This window comes from Podarcis filfolensis, assembly GCF_964270895.1.
Source record: "Podarcis filfolensis genome assembly, chromosome: 2".
NCBI lineage: Eukaryota > Metazoa > Chordata > Lepidosauria > Squamata > Lacertidae > Podarcis > Podarcis filfolensis.
The window spans coordinates 102259444-102277879 of record NC_139605.1 but is presented as its reverse complement, the minus strand read 5'-3'; the positions used below and the strand labels follow the sequence as shown (position 1 = coordinate 102277879).

Here is an 18436-nt window from a genome sequence, read left to right as displayed (position 1 = left end):
CCTCAGAGTGTCAGACTAGGTTTGGGAAGAGCCAGGTTCAAATCCCCACATAAGCAATGAAATTCTTCTCTCTGCCTAACCTACCTCACAGGGTTGTTGTGTGTGGGTTTTTAAAAAATAATAATAATAATAATAATAATAATAATAATAGAGATTTTCTTGGTTTACAACGGTATATGCCTTGTCTTTTTTCAGGTTGTACAGCCTTTCTTACAAATCAGCTACCTTTGTTGTGAGGCTTTTGTGTTGAGTACAGTACAGTATAAGATTGGGGAAGAAGAGGGGGGAAAGGAGGGTGGGGAGAGGCTTGTATTATTTTGTATAGTGTAAATGTGGGGTTTTGTGTCAGCGTCAACTGGGTAGGTTCTCATTCTATACGTTTATTACATTTCCTTGTTACTGAGGTATTGGGGGGCAGGGTGTGGTTGGTTGTCTGTGCTTGGCTGCAGCCAGGTCAAGTAAACCAGATTAATTTGTATGCTGTCAGGATTCTTGGTTTTTTATTTTTATTATTATTAAGTTTTCAAATTATACATCTCAAACATTATACATGTGGAAAAATAGAGGTAGTTGGCTTTTGCTGGCCAACTCCCCAAGGGACTGATTCCTCTAAAGTTTATGATCGGCCAGAGATGAATAGATGGGGGCCAGATCCAGTGGAAAGTAAAGCAAATCTTTATTTTTCTGTTGCAACAGAGTCCCCTCTCCTCCTAGCAAGGAGGCAAGAGAAACCCAGAACAATGGTGTGCAAAGCTCCTATAAAGACTTTTGAAATTGCCCACCCTGTAGCCCAAAACATCATACATACATCACAGGAGGTGGGGCTCGGGCAGAAAATTGAGTGTTGCTTTTCTCCTGTCTGCCAGGATACCTGATAATGCCTTATTTGTGTGCATTTTCTGGGTAGGGCCATTGTTTGGAGATGGTAAATACCTTAGTTCCTTAATCTCTTACACATATTGATAGTTTTCTTAGCTTAACAGATACTGTACTTGCCAGACAGTATTTGCAGGGAGGTGTAAGCCCCTACAGTCCAAAGACAATTGGAAACGTTTTCCCATTTCCTTCCTCCTTGCAGAGATATATTTGAGGTCAATTTGGGAGAGTCAAAATGGCTTCAGAATTGCTCTGTACTATTTCAGACACATGGTTTATATACTTATGTATGTGTGTTTGCATTGTATATTTATGAGCATTTATCCTATATTTGAGACCTTAGAATTCATATAACACATAATAGCATATATTCAGTGACCTCCCTCCTTCCATGGTTCATTTTATTTGCCTAGCATTCCTGCATATTTTACTGTAACCATTTTAGTCGGTTCTCCAGTTTACATCATTCAAATATTAATCACATTGTTGAATTTATCCTATTGCTGCATCTTCAGCTGTACAGTTATTTTCCAAATACTCAGCAAAGATTTTCCACTCCTCTTTATATAGTCTCTTCTTGTTCTCTTATTCTGTATGTTAAACCTGCTAGCTTTGCAAATTCATCTTAGGGGAAGACATTAGTCTTTGTTTTTCATGCGAGACCTTTTCAGCACAATCATATGTATGCATTAATACTTGGGTAAAGGGACCCCTGACCATTAGTTCCAGTCGTGACTGACTCTGGGGTTGCAGCACGCATCTCGCTTTATTGGCTGATGGAGCTTCCAGGTCATGTGGCCAGCATGACTAAGCCGAACCAGAGCAGCACATTAATACATACTGAGTTCAAAAGGGCTGGCTCCCAGGTAAGTGGGGATAAGATTGCAACCTCCTTTTGGGGCATTTCAAAGTGGTGTCTGTCAACAACTCAGCAGTCAAAGCAGTAGGCCTATGAATCTAGCTGGGTGCTATATGTGTCACAGGAGGCCTGCAGTTTGGTGAGAGCTGTCCTTGCATTTTAGGTTTTTCTCATAAAAACTATTGTTTGAACAGGCCTTTACAACACAATTCCCTACCTCTTTTAACCAGCCACTATTGATGCTCTTAATTTGTGCTTTACTGGTTTTAATTTTTATAAGTTTATAATTTTCATTTTTAACAAATAAGCATTTCAACAAAAAAATTAAAACAATTCTCACCAATTCTTGACTTCCCTTCCCCTTCAGAGGTTCCATGAATTTACCCTCCTTTTCTACTTCTGCATATCCCAAGTAACTCTATTCTTTTCCTCATCTGTTTCATCTATGTTTTAGAAACTGCAAGTTTTAACAATAATCCTGCTGTCTTGATTTGTTTACAATTTGTTTGGAAAAAATTTACTGGTTTTATTATGACCATGTATATACTGTATACCGCCTTGACATACAATGAAAGAGTGGACTATTCATACATCAATGAATGAATGTAGACTGAATTTGTTGTATCTCGATGGGAGGGGATTATATGGATGGATTTTGAGTGGAAAGCCATACAAATCTCTCTTTTTTTTTAAAGATATTTATTGAGATTTTACCAAAAACATAAGTTTACAAAATAGAAAAAAGTCACATAGAAAGAAAAAGATACAAAAAAGAAGACATAGAAAAATACATAAAAAAGAAAAAAGAATAAAAATACAAAATACAAAAAACAAATAGATAAAAAAGAATTAAAAACAAATCCGTTTTTAGTAACTTTAAACTCATTAGCTTGTTTCCTTGACCTCCTCACACCTCCCCTTTTTGTATTCCCATTTAAATAATCAAATCAGCAAATCCTTACCCTCTTTCGTTTATCTTAACTCTATATCTTAACATATTATAACTCTATATTTTCATCCATTTATCAATTCATTTTTGCATATTCTTATTAACTTTGTTGCTAATGCCACTTATTTTCAATCCAACATCATTTTAACATTCATTAATTTTACAGTGTTTCTGAATTACAAATAGGTAGCCGTGTTGGTCTGCCATAGTCAAAACAAAAAATTTTTTTTCCTTCCAGTAGCACCTTAAAGACCAACTAAGTTAGTTCTTGGTATGAGCTTTCGTGTGATAGTCTTTAAATTTCTTCCAGTCTTCTTCCACCAACTCTTCTCCCAGGTCTCGGATTCTGCCAGTCATTTCCGCCAATTCCATATAATCCATCACCTTCATCTGCCACTCTTCCAGGGTGGGTAACTCTTGTGTCTTCCAATACTTTGCAATAAGTATTCTTGCTGCTGTTGTTGCAGGAAAGCCATACAAATCTCAACCCCACATTTGACCTCTAGTGTTTACAGTATCATAAGCTTTTCTCTCAGGATCCTCAACTTGAAATGTGGGAGTAACAATGGACAACACTGCAAGGATGTTATAAGCTTCTCTCATACTAATTTCCAATATGGTAATAGAAGCAGAGAACATTGCAATGTTGAAAAACAGTCTCCTGCCCACAACCTGACCTCAATTATACATTATAGGACTGTTGTAAACCACTTTCTCAGCTAGTCTCCTCCAACTTGCATTATGGAGATATAGTAATGGATTACAAAAGACCTGAGTTAGGAAGATCATGAGTTCTGCTTTTTGCTAATGCTGTCCAATCACAGCTGTGCTGAAATCTTGAGTTTCTCCATTGATTTATTTGGACAGTGCCCATTTGCACCCCAGATGTATTTTAAAATGTGTTCTCAATTTGAACCAAGGGGTGGCTCATTTAGGTAAAAAAATGGTTCAGTAAAAACATTTTGCATGCCATTGGGGAGCATCTAAGACAAGAGTAAATGAAGCCATAGCTAGAGTTCTGGTTCCAGATTGAATGTGGTAGGCATTGATGGAGAAAACACTCAGCTATGGCAGCTTTCAAATTAAAAGTAGAATGAGGACTGTGGTGTGCTGTGATTGCTAGTAAAGACAGGAAAAGAAAGTTTTGTGTCATATCCCATTGATCTCCATGATTGCTAAGGCTTTAGGAACATAGAGGCAGGAAGGTTAGAGTAACAGAAGCACCTGGTTAGACTGTTTTTCTGCTGAATTGCAGGTCTAGCAACAAAAGGCTAGGTTTTATTCCTGTGGAAGGAAGGTGTGCATGCAATGTTTTTCTATAGGTGTTTTATATATAAATACTTCCTGCACCTAATAAATGGGGGGGGAGTGCCAGTTTTCATTTCTTAGTACAGAAAGTAATGATCTGATGTGTAGAGATTTTTCCTATTCTGATTAATTCAAGAGGATTCTAGGTGGTTTTCTTTCTATGTGAAAGAAACACGCAGGTTCTTGTTTGGATTTTTTCTTCTGGGAAGCTGAGTACAGCTGGTTTAAATTGGTTTATCTTTCTGTCAAGGTTGTACTTACTATAATAGTCAGGCCAGGAGGAGCCTGGGTTTTCACTCACTTCGTTTTGTCTCTTTGATCTAGTGTTGTTTCTGCATGCTATCGTGTTAAGGTTTAGTCTTATAAATGTTTTTGCAAGTTTTATTGTAAGTGCTAGGGACGCGGGTGGCGCTGTGGGTAAAACCTCAGTGCCTAGGACTTGCCGATCGTATGATCGGCGGTTCGAATCCCCGCGGCGGGGTGAGCTCCCATCTTTCGGTCCCAGCTCCTGCCTACCTAGCAGTTTGAAAGCACCCCTAAGTGCAAGTAGATAAAATAGGTACCGCTTTATAGCGGGAAGGTAAACGGCGTTTCCGTGTGCTGCGCTGGTGCTGGCTCGCCAGAGCAGCTGCGTCACGCTGGCCACGTGACCCGGAAGTGTCTTCGGACAGCGCTGGCTCCCGTGAGATGAGCGCACAACCCTAGTCGGACACAACTGGCCCGTAAGGGCAGGAGTACCTTTACCTTTTATAGTAAGTGCTGCAACTGGATTTTATGGACTGTGCCAATCCTGCATGTATTGTATTTGTGACCATTATGCTAATTTGCCTTCAGTAGCAGTAAAGCTCTGCTGAATGAAGTACAATTGCCTCTGTATATTTTGAAAACTGCTATGTATTTTAAGTTTTTCCCTCCTCCGGTGCTGGCACGTCACACATGTTCCTGCTGTACTGATGGTACTGGAGTAGTATCAACACTACCATGTCTGCAAGTGGAGAAGGCACATCTGCATTCAGCTCAATGCTTATTTGGAACCAGTTTTAAAGTAGCAATTAAATTAGCTTGGTCTTTACTGCAACCAAAGGTGTACCTTTATGTCTTTTTTAGTTGTTCCTCTGATTTCATCACCATAGCTCAGTTCATGTGTTACTGATGTGGACAAATGTGTGTTGACTAGGGAGCAGAGCAGCACTTTTAGTGCTTCCTCCAATATTGTATATGTACCTATGCAGTCACTGGGAAGCAAGCCCCATTAAACTAAGTGGGGCTTATCTAGAGGGATGAGCGAGATCTCCCTGCCAGGTCTTCAAGCAAGTACTGAAGGATGCTGCTCTAAGCTCAAGATGACCTGCACTGATAAGTGTGCAGATTTGCTGACACTGCTGCTGGACTGAACTTGGGGGGGGCCCAAGGGAGAGATCTGGGTTAAAGGGGTACAGCTAGCAAGCTGATCAAAGCAAGGGCCCTTAGTAAAGAGTACAAATAGAAGGCTGCAGCATTAACAGATGCTTAAGTAATAACAGCTGATACATCTTGAGGTTTCACAGCAAGGGAGCCAGATCAGATAGGTAGCTGGGACAGCTAACAGGAGCTGGTAACAGGAGTGTGAAACTCTCCTGCATAAGCAACATGTTCCTTTCTTCTTTCAGCATCTTGGGATCTGTTAACAGATTAGTCAGATACGTACTTCCAATTCAGAACATTACCCGTGTAAACTTTGCACAGCAAAGTGTTACATGTATCAGAAGTCATTTGGCTGAAACTTGTGGGTCTAAAGCTGAAACTCCAGACCCCTTAGGGCCCTGCACTGGAGATTTAGATATAAAACAAAAAAAAAAATCTAGTTGTGGTTGACTGCCTCTTGTTGCGTTACTAATCAGTAAACCAGATTTAAAAGTATACTCCACTGGATGAAGTACGGAAGGCTGCTTTGCCAGCATTAATTATTCTCGTTTGGCACTCTGACTCATCAGCAGGCCAGTGGAAATTTCCATCATACAAGATTTGTTAAATCATGGTTATAACCTACTTCCATTAGGTGGAGCTTATGGAGCAGCATTAAACCTGCTGAGCTTGTTATCAAGGATGGAGGGAAATCAGACATTGTTAAATTACAGTGAATCCGAGTAATCCAATTATGGGTGAACCAGTAAACTGGAAATGCAAGACAAAGCATGTATGAGATCACTATGTCAGAATCCTGAGGTTATGAAATATTTTTAGCAAAGGAAATCCAACACAAAGCTAAGGTTCATCATCCTGCCTTCCACCACAAGCTGGGCAGGCAGGGGAGCTTCGACACTGGAAATTTGGTTACTGTTACTTTATTAGCTCATCAGGTTTCCCTGTTGCTGCAAAGGCTTTGTGTTACACTAAGTTTGAGAAATGATATTTTGTCTCCTAAACCGCCAAGAAAAATGTGTGGATTGGGGGGGGGGGGCAGTTAAGACATGAAGGACTGATCAAAACATTAACATTGTGGGAGCTACTGCCAGTCCACACCAACCCATCATTTTCAACCATTTAGTTGGATAGCAGCTAGAGCAAAATGAAGAGCTCAAAGTAGTTAAACGGCAGGGTTAAGCCACTTCATGAAGCTTTTCTTGTCCTTCCAAGTATGAGTCCCCTCCCCTCACCCCCATTAGATAGAAAGCATTCACCACTGATCGTCAGCTTGCTTAATTTATTTGTGCTCAGAATCATATAGAACACCAATTGTGTTTTCAAATATCTTTATTGGAAGGCCATGCATTGCCCCCAGTTGCTGTATTTCAAATCACTGTACATTTACTTTGTGAAAACACTGGCTGCATTTTCTAGTACAAAAAACTAAAAATTGTTCAGGAATGTAGAGAATATTCAACTTAAATAGCGGAAAAGTGCACCATAGTTAACAGCTGCACTGCAGACATGTCTGCATGTTCCATAAGATTTTAAATAACTATCCTGTCTCAACACACAATATAAAGAGCAATTATGAAAAACAAGACACTTAAATATACTTCTAAGTTATTGGGTATAGTTTGCTGGCATTGGATAACCTATCATTGGCGTGGTGCCAGTTGCAGGGTACGCATACTGCTGCTGGTTCATTGCACCGTGCATGTTTGCCATGTTATTCCCATACTGCTGATCATAACCATTCTGATAAGCTGGTGTGCCAGCCCTAAATCCACCCTGCATGCCAGCTCCTCCAAAGTTGTTTCCAAAGGCAGTTCCGTTACCAAAACCTTGAGCACCATAGCCACCATTCTGAGCTTTTGCACCGAAGTCTCTCTTGCCCACTGCACCATAGGTTCTTTCAAAGTTTTCCCTCTCTCTAAAACCAAATCCACCTCTTTTGCCCGCAGAGTATCTGTCACGTCGGTCACCTCTGGAACGACCTGCAGAAAAATTAGAAGGCAAGTTAAGAAAACCCCTTGTTGCAATTTGGGACCTCCAACTCCTAACTGGAGCAAGGCAAAAGTTGTATTTTGAAAAAGCTTAAAAACAATACAACCACAAAGGAGTAAGGACTAGAACTGAACACGTCATTACTGGTTACGTATTTAAGCTACTGTTAAAGAGTTATTTTCTACTGTGATATTACAGGAAGATCCATTTTAGGGCAAAAAGGAATTCTGATGTCCATTAAATAACACATGCAATGGAAGAATCAAATGCTAGAAATATCATACTAAGACAAGATTTACCTGAACCTCTGTCTTCAACCAACTGGAGCAATTTTGGGTTGATTGCCTGATTTGCTTCACGAAGTACAGAGATGAGGTCGCTTACTTGCTTTATATTGTTAGGTGTAAAGAATGTGTATGCTGTGCCTGTTTTGGTACTGCGGGCAGTTCGTCCAATTCGGTGGATATAGTCCTCAGAGGAGTTAGGGTAGTCATAATTGATGACAAATTTCACATCTTCCACATCTGTAAAGTGTTGCAGTGCGGCAAAAGCAATGTACAAAATTTTGCACACCACAACAGCCAGATGAAAAAGCAAGTTAGACAGTAATAGATTTTAAGATGGTAACTGCTGTAAAGAATGTTAATTATCTATTCCTGAAAAAAATAAAAAAAAATAAAAACCACAACACCTGAGATCATGGATGCTCTCCCTCCTCTGAACCTCTTTGCAATTCACCCCGTGATCTAAATCCTTACCAGAGTGCCCCTAACAAGTCAAGTGACATCTGAATGCTTCTTGCAGTAAGACCAAATAAGTTCACAGTAGCCTCTTCCGTGTGCTCCAAAGGACCTCGGTATAAAAAAATGAGGCCTTGCCACACACCAGAAGCTCTAATAGAGGGCCACACTGCTTGTCTTGCCAAGACCTTTCAACCGCAGCTGCAAGAAAAACATACCTGTCCCCGAAAGGTCATCAAGTTGTTTTCATGCACTGTGTCTCGTCTAGGCAAGCGCTTCCAAGAAGCCAGCGTTCACTTGAGTGTGTGTCTCTCTCTGGCAGGTCTCGACATGACGGTTAGGGTATAGGTGACGGAGGAACTCCAGGTTTGAAAAGCCACTGCTTTTCCCACCCCAACTTGTAAAATTGAGAGGTGGACTTTCAAATTTCATGTGCCAGTACTCACCAATTTGTACAAGGCTCAGTACATTTTAAAGCTGCTCTCTCTCCATTTCAAAGGTTGGAAAAAAAACCAGAGATCACTGTAGTTTAATTATTCTTCGACATTTCAGCAAACTCACTGAAATCCAAAGACTCACGGACCACAGCAAACAGTATGCACACAGACTAAACAGCAGTGCACCATGGCAGTCATGCAAAGCATGGAACAGTAGAAATAACCGGGCAAAAGTGAACCGTGAATGATGCTACCGTTTGAGAGAACAGTTTATGGGCTCGTAGTTTTTGTCTTTGCCTTTTGAAGATTACTGGCACACAATGTTCAACTTTCACCTCTCTATTGGACTGGAAGCGTCCAGACGATCACTTCCACTAGTCCTCCATCCCCCTCGAGTCCTCCGATTGTCATGCCTAGGCCTTGCCACAAAGACTGCACCTTTATGTGAAAAAACTTAGAAAAATGCAGAGGTTAAAGAAAGCAACGAACTTTCTTTAAAGTTGTCTGTCACCCAAAATAGTTGTACTAACCTAGACCTCTGGAGGCCACATCTGTAGCAATCAGGATAGGAGCCTTTCCGTGTTTGAATTCTGAAACAAAGAAAACCGTATTAATTCATTTTAAAAAAACACTTGGTCTTCTAGCAGAATAACCCTCTGAATTCATAATTTAGAAGCCGTTCTGAATTACTCACCATTTAGAACCCAGTCGCGCTCCTGTTGACTTTTGTCACCATGGATACCCATTGCTGGCCACCTGCAGTAATATTTACCGTCACATAAGTATCTTTTATCAAAGTCACTAAATTAACCAGTAATACATTAGCAGTGACCTTTTATTTTGTCCTTGCACAGCCAGTAAACATACATGGCACCCCTACCCCAGCAAGTTCTTCCACTTTTATCAGGAAGACACTTCTATAGTCCTTATCCTGCTACAAAATTCACACTTCATAAAAATCTATTGGAAAACATTGCTCTTGAAATATAGAATTATATTAATCTTGACCTGACAGTTCTGGAATTATGGTAGGGAGACATAACTGCTTTGGGTTCTGCAGCACCAGCATGGGTACCACGGAATAGGCTACCCCTCCCCACATTTCAGGTATACAATTTTTTTCATATTTAATTAACTGAATTATTCCTTCAAGTGCCTATGCTAATTTGGTTCACTGGAAATATTTACCCATCTCTCCTCATTTTTCTAGTAAGATCATCACATCTTCTTTTGGTCTCCACAAAGACAATAGTTTTGTTTTCTTTCTCGCTCATTATTTCTTCCATCAACCGAATAAGCCTGTTGTAAGAAACAGTAGTATCAAAAACTTTCAGAAGTATGGGATTAATGCAAATGCCTTCAGAGTATAAGACATTTAAAGATCTGCATAATGCTTCAACTATTCTTTCAACCGAAAGCATTTCCAATTTTACTTACTTATCATCTTTCTCTACATCATGACATACATCCACTATCTGCAGAATATTGTGGTTTGCACTTAGTTCCAATGCGCCAATGTTGATGTGTACATGTTCTTTTAAGAAATCTTCTGCAAGCTGCCTAACTTCTTTGGGCCATGTTGCACTCCACATCAGAGTCTGCCTGTCAGGCTGGAAGTAAATGGATATTTTTTAACATTCTGTCAGTTGCCCAGCTCCTAGAACTAGCAAGTTCCTGGGCACAACTTCCCGACTGTGTCCAATAATAGTGTGAACTTACTCTAATCTGTTCTACAATTTTTCGAATCTGAGGCTCAAATCCCATATCAAGCATTCTGTCAGCTTCATCAAGAACGAGGTAAGTGCATCGCCGGAGATTGGTTTTTCCAGCTTCCAAGAAGTCTATGAGCCTACCAGGTGTTGCAATGCAAATCTCCACACCTGAAAGCAAAATGTAAGTTACTTAGTAGTCATTTCTCAAAATGATTTTACACTCTTTGTAGCTTATAAGCTATCATGGTGAGGCTTAACATACTAGAACTTTGCTCAGCTGTCATTTTCATACCTCTTTCCAGGTCGCGTATTTGTGGCCCCTTAGGAGCACCTCCATAAATACAAGTAGACTTCAAACGGCAGGCTCTGCCATATTCTGCAGCCACTTGCTGCACCTGCTGAGCCAGCTCTCGAGTTGGTGCCAGCACCAAACACTGTGAACAGAAGTACAAATATAGTCATACTGTACTCTGGGTGATTACTGGTACAGATTGCACTGAAAATGATAGGACATTCTATTTTTTACTTCATTCTTCTTTACTTTTTTACTTCATTCTTCAAAGTAAATACACTGGTGCAGATTCACTTATGGCAGTAAAGCTCGTTACGACTTTATGCCTTTTGGTTAGCGTTTTTCCATCTGTCTGCAAGTTTGTGATGGACAAATAAATCATATGGCTTCAACAACTGCTATAGAAGATGTAATGAACTGTGTTTATACTACTGTAACAGGGAATTTGGCCACTGGAAGGTCATAGGGAGCAAAGCAAAGCTCATCAATACTGCAGTGGCAGTACTGTTCTGTGGCACTCTAGGAAAAAATGGAAGCTGCTGAGAAGACTCAGCAGCTTAAAAAGGTAATAAAATAGACATGCTCCCATTATTTCTTCACAGAACTTTAACAGGAGATCCCTGCCCGTTTTAGTCCTCCTGTTCAAGCTGCACCCCCATGAGCCCAAAGATCAAAAAACCAAACTTTCGGCTTGATCCTATCACAAATACAAGTCTCTACAGCCATGACATCCAAGTTTAAGTTCTCATTACCCCTGCCACACAACAAATTTCATGTTGCTCAATACTCACAATGGGCCCATCTCCTCGTTCTAGGAATGGCTGATGGTTTATGTGTACTATGGCAGGCAACAAATACTGTTGGGGAAAAAGGAAGGATCTTAGTTCAAGGAAAAAATATCATTCATTTAAATCATCTGAACAGCTAAACAGAAGTACTTACAGACAGTGTTTTCCCCGATCCAGTTTGTGCTACGCCAACCATATCCAGTCCACTCAAGGCAACAGGCCAACCTTGTGCCTGAATAGCAGTTGGTTCCGTAAAGTTCTGTCTCTGAATAACTTCCATAACGTTTGCTAAAATGCAAGGAAGTATGCTAGTTAAGTCCAACAACTTTATTAAAGAGGTGTATACAAATATGTATTTACTACCAATAAATTTACTACTTACCTGGAAAGTTAGCTTCATAGAAATTCATAACTGGTTTTGGACAATTGTGGCCTTTAACTGTGATCTCTTTTCCTGCTCTGTATTGTTCAATCTCTTGCTGCAAATAAAAAAACCACGACTCATCAGGCATAATATTCACTAAAACAGTGATTTAAGCACACTTTAATTACAGCACAATTCAAGCAGCATTGTCTACAAAGTTAGTAGTTTTCATACCATAGGACGTCTGGCAACGTCAGGATGTTCCTGGTAGAAGTTCTTCTCAAATTTAGGAAGCTCATCTAGATTCCATTTTTTCTTTGTAAGCTTTTCTCCAGGGTTCCCAAACTTCTTCCCACCTAAAGATCCCCCTCGACTTCCTCCAAAACGAGGGCCACCAAACCTGCCAAAGCAAAATTTAATTCAGTGTCGTAAGTAGCCATGGTTAAGGGACATATTAAAAAACGATCGCTGGCATCTATGTACCCCATAGCTTCCAACCCAAAAGTTAAAAACACAGTAAGGTTCAGAACTGGTAAGATACTAGAAAAGAGGACTGAAGTTGGGTTAACGCTACAAAAACAAACGTCGCCGTCGGTAATTGCCGGGCACTCCCTCTTTGCGTCAGGCTCCTAAGTGGGCGGGGATGGTTATGAAACCTACACGGTTCCGGTAAGAAGCTAGCTTTTTCAAGCGGCGGGATTAAGCTACTTCTCTTTTTAGACACATATCTTAACGCTTCATTCAGAGCCGGGGGAGAAATTCGAAGCACGGCGCTTAAGGCGCCTGCGAGCACCCAAAAGGACTTCTAAATCCCGCTTAGCCTATCCCCCGCCTAGCCTTCGTTCCTCTAAATTAATCCCATTTCTAGACTGGGCTTTTTTGTCCGGGGCGCGTGGCAGGGGAGAGGGGTGGCGCCGGGGGAGGCCGCCCGCCCAAACGCGCCAAGCCGCACACAAAGGAGGCCGAGAGGCGTCTCCCCCCTCCCTCCATCTCTCTCTCTCCCTCCCTCCCGCTTTTGTCTTTTCCGTCTACGCCACATTTTCTAGTCGGCGCGTCCATTTTGACGCCGGGGCGGGGATAGAGAGAAGCAGACGGAGGAGGAACAAAGGCAGCCGCCGGCATTTTGATTTCCCCCTCGGTCGCCGCATGGCGGGGCCCGCCATTGACATCCGCCCGAGTCCAGAGACAAAAAAAAAAGGGGGGAGGGGAAACCGGTTTCGGCGAGAAGATAAATCCCAGTCCGCACGTCCTTTTCTGCCTCCTGCCCGCTGCGCTTCTCTTCCCCGCCCCGCCTAAATCGCCTTTTTTTCTCTCCCCCCCTCAGCGGAACACCACCGTCAAATTAACCTCCCGCTTCTCGCCCCCCCCCGCCCATCCTAAATATCGGGCCTCGGCCAGCGACGACGTCCCTGAGGCGGTCGCTCATCCTTCTCCTCCGCCCCCTCCCCTCATTCCGCGCGCCTCGAGCGGTCGCCGGGAAACGGCTGCTTCTCGCCGCCGCCATTTTAACGACCCCCGCCATCCCAGCCCCAGACGGTATTTTAAGACGGGAGCCTTGGGGAGCCGGCCGCGTGTTAAGTGAACCGAGCCCCTCAGGCTCACCCGCGGTCCCTCTCACTGGAATACCCAGGCATGCTGACGGCGACGGCGGCGATCAAGACGTCGAGGATGAAACGGCACGGACGGTCCACAAGCGAAACGCCGATGACGAGGGCGACTGAATGGGGAGGGTCCGGCCGGGCGGATGCCGGTTATATACCCGGCGCCGCCGCGAATGCCGGGAAGCCGGCTCGTGACGTCAGCGACGAGCTCGTTCGCGCCCTCTTCCCCCGCCCCCGCAAGATTCTCCTCTGCTGTTCCTCGAAAGGCGGGGCAGGGAAGGGGGCGCGCATGCGCACGTTCTCGTCCTCGAAGCCGGCCGGCCGGCGTGCCGGGTGGTTGTAAACTAGGCCAAACGGAAGCGGCTCTCCTTGTCCGCGTAGCCATCAGCGCCGGCCCAGGAAGAGTCTCGGCCTGAAACGACCTGTAGGGCTTTCCTCCCCCCCCCACTTTACGCTACTCCCCCCATTTAAAACCGAAAGGAGGGTCGCCCCCGCACACCTTAGGGAGCGAGCTGCCTGCGCCCCCGGGAAGAGAAATACCGTGCGATTAACGGTAATGGTGAACCCTTCCCGGCTTAGGGAGCCTTTCAAAGCGATGGTAATGAAGGAAGCCCTTCATAGCGCATAGGTTTCCCGGAAAAGTACAGCATCCGCTATGGGCGTAGCCAAGGGAGGGGCAGCTGCCCCCACAATCTGTTGTTTAGTTATGTCCGACTCTTCGTGACCCCATGGACCAGAGCACGCCAGGCACTCCTGTCTTCCACTGCCTCCCGCAGCTTGGTCAAACTCACGTTAGTAGGTTTGAGAACACTGTCCAGCCATCTCGTTCTCTGTCGTCCCCTTCTTCTTGTGCCCTCCATCTTTCCCAACATCAGGGTCTTTTCCAGGGAGTCTTCTCTTCTCATGAGGTGGCCAAAGTATTAGAGCCTCAGCTTCAGGATCTGCCCTTCTAGTGAGCACTCAGGGCTGATTTCCTTTAGAATGGATAGGTCTGATCTTCTTGCAGTCCATGGGACTCTCAAGAATCTCCTCCAGCACCATAATTCAAAAGCATCAATTCTTCGGCGATCAGCCTTCTAGCAAACTCAGGTTCTGCCCACTAACAAAAGGCCTACTCACCACGATACCCGCTTTGGAAAGTCCAATCCTATTGTCAGGGCAAGAACCCCTGACTGCACTGCACCTAACAGCAGTAATAAAAAAGTCTCGCATCCCTGACCTGATGAGAACCCGATCCTATTAATTTTGTGCATCGTGCTCCTCTTCAGCGAAGTTGCTTCTAAATTTCAACTGCAGAGTGATCTTTCTGCGGGAATAGTGTTGCCCCAAGGCAACAGGCTCATTTCCCCATTCCCAAGCACCCCACTCTCTTCCCTTTTCGCTTGCCAAAACATGTAGCAATAATGACTATTCCGTCTTGATTGTAGTTCAGAACATGAAACAACAGGTTATGTGGATGGCATCAGTGGTACAAAAGCAGCAGCAGAGAGGACTTAACACAGGATAGGAGAGGGGGAAGGGCACACCCCTCTGGATGATGACAGCATCCATCACGATACTGGAATGTAACAGGCCAACTTGCAGCACTGAAAAGAGTCATTGCAGAGGTCACTACCACAAGTGCATATGAGCTGTAGAAAGGAAAGAGAGTGCATACATTTGTGTTTTTAACTGCCCTGGGGTCAACTGATGGAGGGTGAGCCAAAACAGGTATTTAAAAATAAATAAGACACATGGCATAAGACCATAGCATTCTGCTCTCACACAGCTCACAGGAAACTTGAGGCTGATCCACACCCTATATTTAAAGCACATCTAACACACTTTAAAAACACAAGACTTCCCCAAAGAATCCTGATAACTGTTGGGGTTTTTTAAAGGTGCTGGGAATTATAGCTATGGTCTCAGGGTTTTTTGAGGAATGATGTGTATCGGATGTGCTTTAAACGTTTGGTGAGAACCTATCTAAAGACTACCCTTTGGAAACAAGATGGCAGCACAAAATTATTATTATTAATAATAATAATAATAATAATAAAATTTGTACACTTCCCTTTATAGATCTCAGAGTGGTTCACAACATATACAAGATAAAAAAAGACAAAAGAAATAATAATAACAAGAATAACTCCTCCCCCCACATTTTATTATTTTTATTTACTCATCCAAAACCTATTTTGGTATTATCCAGGAATCAATTCAGTTTGAGTAAGGGTGCAGAACATGACTGGAGTGCCAGGACTATTAGTATTATAAAGGAAAAATGATGATTGGAATAGACATTGAAAGCGCACGGAGCCAAGCAAAGAATACCCATACAACAAACAAAGCAACAAGCAAAGCCAAAAAGCAGAGTAACAGTCCAGCAATTATCAGATTTCCCAGAAGACCTTCATGCCTCTGGATAAAGATACCAGTGGGACTCCCAACAGCAGCTACAAACAACACCATTTAAGTGCAGAATCCATTTTTGGAAAAGGAGAGCTGAGGTCAGGTTTATAAAATCAGCAGTGCTAATACTATACTGGTGATTGAGCACCCACACACCCCTGTACCCCCACACTATACCTACCTTGGGAATTTCAAATTATCATAGACACTGTGTGTGTGTACATGTGTACACTAGTTTAAGTGTCAGCTAAAGGCTTACAACAGACTAAGGGATTGCATCATCAAAGCAGTAACCACACATGGAAAATGAAAGCAAAAACTCAGCGCTAGCTCTAGTATGCAACAGGTCCCAGATAAATTCCCCAAGCATAAGTCTTTATTTCTTCAAAAGTTTGTAGCCTGGACTTTATTAGTCCTATCAGTACAGCATAAATTATAAAGAGAAATCCACCACACCCCTGGATCTTAAAGCACCAGCAGACTACTACAGGGAGAGGTACCACTTCGTGTTTTTAGTTGCAATGTAGCTATGGCTTTAAAGGTAATATCAGCACCTTAGATTGGGCTTGTAATTGAATATGCAGCCAATGCAGTTGTTTTAAGGATCAGTGAAATATGAACCATGCTATCCATACCTATTAAACATCTGGTAATTGCATTCAGCACTAATTGACTCTCTGGCTTCAATGATAATTTATTGCAATAATCAAAAGAGAAAGTTACCAAGGCAAGGACCACTGTGGTCAGACTATCCCTGTCCAGGAACGGTTGTAGCTGGTGAACTACTTGAAACTGGAAAGAGACACTTCTCACCACCAAGGCCTCAAGTGACAGTACTGTATCCACAAATACCCATGAAGTACATACTTGGGTTACACAAGGTTGTAGCCAATGCTGAAATGAATGGACCCAAGTTAGCCATATTCATTGATAATAATGGGTCTACTCCAAGTGCAACCTACCATAAGTCAAGATGTAGGATCAGTACTTGGGCAATGCCCAGGACAATGAATATTACTTTAGGATATTGCAAAACTACACACAATTGTGTAGTTCAGCAAGTATGTGTTGCTGGTATTTCCTGGACTAAAGGAAATACAACAATGTTTTGAGACATTAGACTCATTTTAATCAAGTGTTTTCAGTCTTTAGCTTTATCTCTGTTGTGACTGAACTCAACTACAACATGGATGCTAAATCCAAAACCATTATTATCAAAACTCAATAGTATACAAAGGTTATAAATCTAAAATCAAGTGTTATGTTTCTGGACAATGTGAAACATGAATGGATAAAACAGTAAATTCCATGAAGTCACAAATGAAGATTTTGGGGGGAAACTATCACGCTTCTCAACTTTATTTCTTTGGAATAGGCATTTAAGCAAAATGGTTCTACGACAGCTAGAGAATAGAAATGGTTAAGGTTAGTTTTATAGACTCCAGTGGAACATTAGGAACAAAGGCCTGGGATGGTATATAGCAGAATTCCAATTCTGCATACACTCTAAAATCAAACGAATAACACGCAAACTCCTCAGATCCCACTGATGAAATGCTGAAACTGTTCTCTTTCTCAGAGGAATCGCCTTCCAATACTCCTGCAGTTTTGACCTTGCTAGGCTCAACTTGGCTCCCTGTAAGTCACGTGTGCCCAATGTGACATGCAAACCTTTATTCTCCTGCCCACCTTCCGTCACCTTCCAACCTATAACCATGTGCTCCGTGGCTAGTTGGCAGCAGGAGCAGGTGCTCTCAAGGCTGGCACATTGTCTTTGATCATCCAAAATGAGGTCTGCAAAGGGGCCTGATCCGCTGGTTTACATCTTTCAAAATCGACATGAATGCCACCATCCGAAGACAAGAGGTTTCTTCTGCCCTGTCTGGAAACCTGGCGGTGGACCCAGGCACCACTGGGCAGTGGCCTAGGTCTGCAAAAAAAGAGGACACCTTTGCTGACTTCTACTTTTAACTATGACGACTCTCCTTTTACATACCCGTAAAAAGGAGATGCGGGTGGCGCTGTGGGTTAAACCAGAGCCTAGGACTTGCCGATCAAAAGGTCGCGGTTTGAATCCCCGTGACGGGGTGAGCTCCCGTTGCTCAGTCCCTGCTCCTGCCAACCTAGCAGTTCCAAAGCACATCAAAGTGCAAGTAGATAAATAGGTCCAACAGGAAGGTAAACGGTGTTTCCGTGTGCTGCTCTGGTTCGCCAGAATGGCTTAGTCCTGCTGACTACATGACCCAGAAGCTGTACACCGGATCCCTTGGCCAATAAAGCAAGATATGCGCCGCAACCCCAGAGTCGGCCACGACTGGACCTATTGGTCAGGGGTCCCTTTTACCTTAAAAAGGAGGATGCGTCCTGGAAAAAGAGGACGCATGGCAACCCTAGCTGGGCCGCATGGTGTTTTTGTGTCTGTGTGTGTGACCGTAGGCCGCTCGCTGCCTCTGTCTCCCTAGCCCACCTCACAGGGTTGTTGTGCGGATAAAGAGCGCGTGGGAGAGGGGAGGACGCCCTGAGGGGCCCCGAAGGAAAGGCAGGGCAAAAAAAACCAGCACGCAAATCGAACAAGGCAAAACGGGAGGCTCGTTCCCGCTCCATCCCGCCATCAATTCCCCCGCCGCCGTTGCCACGGCAACCGGAGCGGCCTGGAAAATAAACAGCCGCGGCAACAAGGCGGGCAGGAAGGGGGGCGGGGAAGGCGCGAGCCGACAGCGACAAAA

At 43.2% G+C, this 18436-nt stretch overlaps 1 protein-coding gene and 1 long non-coding RNA gene across 6 annotated transcripts; both read right to left on the bottom strand.

Moving 5' to 3' along the window:
• Positions 1-6707: 6707 nt before the first annotated feature.
• DDX5 (DEAD-box helicase 5) lies at positions 6708-13513 on the bottom strand. 4 transcript variants are annotated; one of them, XM_083598756.1, is made up of 13 exons: positions 13345-13513; positions 11953-12118; positions 11737-11833; positions 11509-11642; positions 11358-11423; positions 10567-10708; positions 10282-10442; positions 10000-10172; positions 9751-9861; positions 9257-9318; positions 9093-9152; positions 7685-7909; positions 6708-7375 (listed from the first exon to the last, which is right to left on the bottom strand). In XM_083598756.1, the coding sequence occupies exons 1-13, from the start codon at positions 13350-13352 to the stop codon at positions 7002-7004; spliced, it is 1779 nt and encodes a 592-aa protein (XP_083454882.1). In that variant the 5' UTR covers positions 13353-13513; the 3' UTR covers positions 6708-7001. The 4 variants fall into 4 exon arrangements, with proteins under 4 accessions (XP_083454882.1, XP_083454880.1, XP_083454881.1 ...); XM_083598754.1 differs by having other exon boundaries at positions 13321-13489; XM_083598755.1 differs by having other exon boundaries at positions 9257-9322; positions 9752-9861; positions 13345-13488.
• A 3538-nt stretch (positions 13514-17051) lies between these two features.
• LOC310755727 lies at positions 17052-18391 on the bottom strand. Of its 2 annotated transcripts, none has more exons than XR_014544474.1 (2): positions 18055-18391; positions 17052-17640 (listed from the first exon to the last, which is right to left on the bottom strand). It is a non-coding gene; the product is annotated as an uncharacterized lncRNA (long non-coding RNA). The 2 variants fall into 2 exon arrangements; XR_014544475.1 differs by lacking the exon at positions 18055-18391 and adding an exon at positions 17707-17808.
• Positions 18392-18436: the final 45 nt, after the last annotated feature.